At 36.3% G+C, this 7,213-nt stretch overlaps 1 protein-coding gene across 1 annotated transcript; it reads left to right on the top strand.

The window, feature by feature from the left end:
* Nucleotides 1-1,101: 1,101 nt before the first annotated feature.
* LOC142631300 (putative boron transporter 2) lies at nucleotides 1,102-6,250 on the top strand. The gene is made up of 12 exons (XM_075805445.1): nucleotides 1,102-1,550; nucleotides 1,799-1,881; nucleotides 1,982-2,174; nucleotides 2,253-2,391; nucleotides 2,617-2,782; nucleotides 3,065-3,231; nucleotides 3,351-3,524; nucleotides 3,664-3,759; nucleotides 4,104-4,241; nucleotides 4,326-4,645; nucleotides 5,023-5,293; nucleotides 5,708-6,250. The coding sequence occupies exons 1-12, from the start codon at nucleotides 1,447-1,449 to the stop codon at nucleotides 6,005-6,007; spliced, it is 2,151 nt and encodes a 716-aa protein (XP_075661560.1). The 5' UTR covers nucleotides 1,102-1,446; the 3' UTR covers nucleotides 6,008-6,250.
* The last annotated feature ends 963 nt before the right edge of the window (nucleotides 6,251-7,213 follow it).

Here is a 7,213-nt window from a genome sequence, read left to right on the forward strand (position 1 = left end):
TTTATTTCAGGAGGAAAAAAAAGTACTACTAGTTTATTTTTCTCACAGCTCTCTTTCTCTCTCTAATCAAATTGTTTATTTGTTTTTACTGAATAATCAATACTGCCAAGACTTGAGAGAGTTTTTATTTTACTTATTTATGCTTTGTCACACAGCAACTATCTTTTTTTTTTTTTTTTTGGTAACCAGGCACAGCTCACTATCTCATTCACGCGAAAATCACTTCAACATTTTGCTGAGTTTGTTTGCGAAAAATCTCTCTCTCTCTCTTTGCTCATCTATAGCGTCAGAGTTCAGAAGCTGTTTTGAGAGCATACATTTTGAACCTTCTCTTTCATTCCTGTCTTCTTTTTTTATTATATTTCTGTGCTCTCTCAGCTGATGTAACTGCAAGCCATACCTACTCTTCTCTCTCTCTCTCTCTCTATATATATATGTGAGTTCTTTGTTGTTGTAGTTATTGCTCAAAAGGGTCTTCTTCTTTTTGAATAATGTAACTTTGATTTAGCTGTTCAAGTTGGTTCTTTTCCCAGTTTGGTTAATGCCCATTTGCTCAGAACTGTTCTGAATCAATCCTGCTATGGTTTTAGTCATGAATTCTCGCTAAATTTCCAATCTTTCTGTTGATGCCCACTTGCTTCAAACTGTTCTGAACCCATCCAAAGATGCAGTTTCTGGTTATGGGTTCTCGTTAATTTCTTGGTTCTTGCTCTTGTAACCTCTAAAGTCAAGAGCTTGACACAAATTTCACCAATTTTGGCATGTAGAATTTGTACCATGTAGTTTAATCCTAAGCATTCTGCTCCAATTTGTTACTATTAGTGGGAACAGTTGATGAATAGGAGGCCACTTGGATAGATAGGAGAAAAGTGAAGGTGATGGATCTGAGCTTTGCCAAAGTCAACCGCTAGTTCTGATCTGAGCATATATGGGGAGTGTCTGTGTTCGTTAATTTGGAAATTCTCAATTCATTATGGATTCCATCCGCTAATAGTAACATACTTGATTCTTTATAAAGATATGGAATCCAAGTAGTTAGGTTCATTACAAAGTACCTTTTGTTCTTCTTCAAAGTAATATACCCCAATTATTCTTTACACAGCTAAAATGTAAAATTCTTCAACTTTATTCATATGTATATCTTCAAGGGTCTGTTAACACTCAATGACTCAACATTCTTTTGTCCTGCCTTTCCTTCACCTCCAATGTTGAAGAAGAAATCTCTGCCTCTCTTCCCTTAAATTATGTATTTACAATTTTACATACATATATTATATATATCTTCTGTTATGCACGTTTAGTAACCATGTTGGCCTCTCGAGTCCCTTAAATTTGAACTTGACTTAAGCTTCTTCGATATCATATATTGCCCCAGTTACTTGTTACTCAAACTAAAGCTAAATAAAGTTCTAGTCCTTTTTTTGTTCACAAAATATTTCACTTATCATGGAAGAAACATTTGTTCCCTTCCGTGGAATCAAGAATGACCTCAAAGGAAGGCTTTTGTGCTACAAACAAGATTGGACTGGTGGTATCCGCGCAGGTATCAGGTATGCAACTCTTGCAATGCTCATCCCTTTATAACAAATAGAATATTATGTTGTTGTTTAAAGATATTGATTTTACGACTGCAACTCCAAAATTTTGGGACTAAGGCTTGGTTGTTGTAATATGAGGAGCTATCACAACTTCAAGACAACCTTGTTTCTGGTCCATGGACAATGTTCAATTTTTGCCTACACTGCTACTTCTAAATATATGTCATTTGAAGCTATAATAATTTTTTTCTGTCGTTTAGGATCCTGGCTCCAACAACATACATATTTTTTGCTTCAGCAATTCCTGTTATATCTTTTGGGGAGCAGTTGGAGAGAAATACAGGTCTGATGGATTTTCCTTTTTTGGTGTTGCTAACATCCTATTGTACTTTGTACTTTGGTATAGTTTGCTAAGACATGCTTTGTTTGATTATATGTTACAGGAGGAACTTTGACTGCTGTGCAAACTCTTGCATCAACAGCACTTTGTGGTATTATCCACTCAGTTATTGGGGGACAGCCTCTACTCATTCTAGGGGTGGCTGAGCCTACAGTGTTGATGTATACATTCATGTTCGACTTTGTTAAAGACCGGAAGGATTTGGGGCAGAAACTCTTCTTAGCCTGGGCTGGATGGTAAGGTTATATGAATAATGCAAAGGGATTGATTTTTGGTGATATTTTAACATTCTCTACACTTCATTGGGATTTCAGGGTATGCGTGTGGACAGCCCTTTTGCTCTTCTTGCTGGCTGTTCTGGGTGCATGCTCTATAATCAATAGGTTTACGCGCGTTGCTGGCGAATTGTTTGGTCTGCTAATTGCTATGCTATTTATGCAGCAGGCCATACGGGTGAGTATGCTTTATGATTTTACTTTGTGTAGTGAAAGTTTCATTTTCACCAATGAGGACTCAGAAGTTTTCGAAATAACTGTATATTTGTAAGTTAGTTGGAAAACATCCAGCGTGTTGATTAATTCTCATTAGTTGAACTTTTCCTCAAATAACTCAACATACTAATATTGTTTATAAATATTTTTTATGTGGTACCTTCAACTTTGGAATTTCATACTACAGGGAGCTGTGGAAGAGTTTGGTATACCCCAAAGAGAGAATACAAAACAGACTGCACTCCAACCATCCTGGCGATTTGGCAATGGAATGTTTGCCTTGGTTCTGTCCTTTGGCCTTCTTCTTACTGCATTAAGAAGCCGAAAAGCCAGATCCTGGCGCTATGGGACAGGTATGAGGAGTTTGCTTTGGAACTCTTGAATATAGGGTTAAAAGATCATTCACATGTGTCCCATTTTATTAGTTAGCCTCAATTGGATAATCTCTCTCTTGTTGTCCTCATTAGTAAATGTGAGGTCATCTTTTCTATTTCTTTTTATGGATTCAGTGATTTTTCTCTCTTTGAAGTATTTTTGTTACCTTCTCTCAGGAGAAAGCAATATTTTTCAGTATCTATGCTGTTCACTTAATATCTGATTAGTTTCTTAATGGTAAACGTGATTTGAATTTATAGGTTGGTTCCGGGGATTCATTGCGGATTATGGAGTGCCACTTATGGTGCTTGTATGGACAGCTGTGTCTTATATACCTGTTAATGATGTCCCAAGAGGAATCCCAAGGAGGCTTTTCAGCCCGAATCCATGGTCTCCTGGGGCATACTCAAATTGGACAGTCATTAAGGTGTGGTTTGCCAGATAGCTACTAATATACATTTCTAGCATCTGCTTTCAGAGAGAGCCAATTTTTTTTCCCTTGCATCTGAAGATTGTCTACAAACTCAAACTTGTTTAGTTGTGCAGGACATGTTGAATGTTCCTCCATTATATATAGTTGGAGCATTTATACCAGCAACTATGATTGCTGTGCTTTACTACTTTGATCACAGTGTTGCATCTCAACTTGCCCAACAGAAGGAATTCAATCTGAAGAAACCAGCCTCTTATCATTATGACCTTCTTCTTTTGGGTTTCTTGGTAAGTTGTTTCCCCTGAATATCAAATTTCACACATGTGATTATGTCAAGAGTCTCCATCTCAGATTGAATAAAAGCATTTACTTTATGTTGTATCTAGGGAAAATTTTCATTTTAGTTTTGGATTCTTCCCTTGCCAGGTCATATTATGTGGGCTTATTGGTATTCCTCCTTCTAATGGTGTAATTCCACAATCTCCTATGCATACAAAAAGCTTAGCTACCCTAAAACATCAGGTAAGCTCCTTTATTGGGTTCTGTAATTTGATGAATCTCATTTTATAACAAGAAAATCCCCCTATTTTTGTTTGCAAGTTTATCATAGAATTCAGATCATAAGACTAAAATCTTAGCCTCTCTATGCTGGCAAACAAGCAGGACCAGAATCTAACCATTCTAAAGATTCATTCCAATGCTAATCATCTAATAATTTGAGGGCTCACTGTATTTTACAAATTAGGCAGTTGGAATTATCTGTCTATGGACACTTGTGTTCAGAAACTCTAATAAAAATCCTTCTTGTCTTCCAATTTTAATTTATTCTATAAATACTCTGGGCCCTTTTGGTGTCCATGGAACAGCTTTTGCGGAATAAGCTCGTATCAACAGCCCGGAAAAGTATTAGTAAGAATTCAAATTTGGGTCAATTATACCGGAACATGCAAGAAGCATATAATGGAATGCAGACTCCACTAGCCTACGAAACTCCACCTGCTCTGGTAAATTTATTCATTTACAATTTTTGATTAATACAAATCTATTATCTTTTCCTTTTTCTTGTCTTAGATCTGAGTTTCAAACAGGGACTGAAAGAGCTGAAAGAATCCACAATTCAATTGGCCTCTAGTGGTGGCTACATAGACGCCCCTATTGATGAGACAGTTTTTGATGTGGATAAGGATATTGATGATCTTTTGCCTGTTGAAGTAAAAGAACAACGCCTCAGCAATCTGCTTCAAGCATCGATGGTTGGCTGTTGTGTTGCTGCTATGCCACTTCTCAAGAAGATCCCTTCTTCAGTTCTTTGGGGCTACTTTGCTTTCATGGCAATTGAAAGCTTGCCTGGAAATCAATTCTGGGAGAGAATATTGTTGCTTTTCACTGCTCCAAGTCGAAGATACAAGTAAGTTTATGCTCATACTCACTGTTGCTTTTGGCATTTGGTACAAATTCTTAAATTTCTTCTATACTTTGAGACTTAAACCTCCAAAGACATTTTTTTTCCTCTTTCCAGAATTCGGCTTTATAATACTAAATACCATGTACCATGGTGTGTTATATCGTGTGTGTGTGTGTGTGTGTACATACTTGGTCATTTTATTGGAAATGCATTATATCCTTCATGTAATCCAGAATGGTTCACTTTTGGTTTTTCATTTCTTAAATCATACCGGTGGATAGCTTTTCATATATGTAATATATTAGTGTTGGACTTACTATGGAACATAATTCATCATTATTTTTTTAATAGATGCTGATAATGATTATACAATTTGTTAGGGTGCTGGAGGATTATCATGCAACCTTTGTTGAGACTGTGCCCTTCAAAACGATTGCTACCTTCACCTTGTTCCAGACAACTTACTTGCTTCTATGTTTTGGCCTAACATGGATACCAATAGCTGGGGTCCTTTTCCCACTGTTGATCATGCTTCTTGTACCAGTGCGACAGTATGTGCTCCCTAAGTTTTTCAAAGGAGCCCATCTTCAAGACTTGGATGCTGCAGAATATGAGGAAGCCCCTGCCATTGCCTTCAATGTGTCATTTCAAGTATGTTGTCTTAACCATTCTGGTCATTTTAGCCAGACCTACCAAAAGATCAGCTTTGGATTGAATATTTTTTTACATTCTGTTTCGCAAGAGTAATTCCAAATTGTTCCTGCTTCTTGCCAGTATTGTGCCCTTGATGGATTCCAATTACAAAAAATGTTAAGAAGTCATAGTTAGATTTCATCTAGGCATTTGTTTATCCATGTTGTTTGAGTTTTTACATTGGTTCATTTGAGCAAAAAACACGTGGATGAATTGTGGTACATGGGTTCACAACATAATTTGAGAAAAGAACATCAAAATGCATTAAAACATATCTAGTTACATGAGTTCCGTCCTTGAAAACAGTCCTTTATTAGCTTATCTTCTGAAGCTTCTCTACCCAGTCTTGATTTTTTATATATATACTTGCAGAACCAGGATCCTCAGGCAAGAGTTACCAACCTTGATGATGGGGAAATTCTTGATGAAATTATCACAAGAAGCCGTGGTGAGATCCGTCTTACTCAGAGTCCAAAAGTAACAAGTTCAACCCCTACTTCGCTAGAGGATATAAGACCTGCTCATAGCCCGCGGATATCGCAGAGAGTATACAGCCCCCATGTAAATGAACTAAGGGGGGAACAGAGTCCCAGATTGAAGGGAAAAGGATTTGAAGCAAAGCAAACTCCCAGTCCTGGGCCATCTATTCTTGGACAAAGTCCCCGTGATTAATTTTCAAGCTAAACCCTATACTTGTGATTATGGTGAGGTTACTTGTCAAAGGTGCTCGAGAGGTCCTGTTCTAAATTCCATATAACCAAGTGTTATATTGTAGATGTTTGTCTTTTCTTTCTTCTAACATTTTAAAAGGGTAGGTTGGTTGCCAAGTTGTCATACTACTCTTCCCCCTATCTCCTATATGGGCTGGGCAGAAAACATAAGTCTGATAATGGAAAATACATCTATTTATTTTCATTGCTTCCGTTGGTTGGTAATATTATATCTTTACACAAGTAAGATTAAATATAACTAGCTTTTGATAGGGCTCTATATCTTTAACAGTACAATAATCTAATAATCCAAAAGAAAAGTTACAATTGTGTGTTTCATGAACCTTTATCTTCTATTATCAGGAGAGTAAAAAATGTTCATCAATCTAGTGCCCCATCCTTCCCTTGGGTTGGACAATATTCAGCACTCATCTGATATGTGCATGTCAAGTACTTCAATAATTACAGTATCTTATCTGAAAGTCAGATTCTTAGATTAACAAAGATTGATTAAACTGCTAAACATGTTGTATTCAGCAATTCCTCTATGGACTATTATTGTTTACTTTTGACTTGAGCTAAAATTATTGGAACACAAAATGAACTTTTGAAAAGGAGGACATGATCTTGATGTAGGCATGCTTATTCATTAAACTATTTGTAGAACATGAAAAGATAAGCAAGACATGAGAAGTTTTTCTAGTTCATTTTCTTCTTCTGTTTAATTGAGGAAGCTGCTTTCCATTACAGAAATTTGTTGGACTTTCTAGAATGTATTCTTCGCTATATATTGATCTACAATCAAATGGAGCTGCATTGACTTCTGGACTCCTTGACAGAAGAGAGATTAGATATATAAAAAATGTTTCACTGACTTAAGAAATTGAAGAAAAGAAAAAGAAGAGTAAGATTGCGTTGTGTTACTTCAATATGGTTTTGCACATTTTTTTACTTGTTACTTTTTTTTTAATGTAAAAAAGGTGATAAGAATGATCAAGGTTTCCACTGAAATGTTTATGCATTGTGCCTTTTTTGGGAAACTTGACATAAATTTACTTGGTTAAAACTTACTTTCAACTTCAAGTGAGTTTAGAAACATGGATTGGTTCAGGTGTCACCATTAGTGCATGTTGTAAGTGAGACGTTTATGTTATAGCTGTTTAGATGA

This window comes from Castanea sativa, chromosome 4 (genome assembly GCF_040712315.1).
Source record: "Castanea sativa cultivar Marrone di Chiusa Pesio chromosome 4, ASM4071231v1".
Lineage (NCBI taxonomy): Eukaryota > Viridiplantae > Streptophyta > Magnoliopsida > Fagales > Fagaceae > Castanea > Castanea sativa.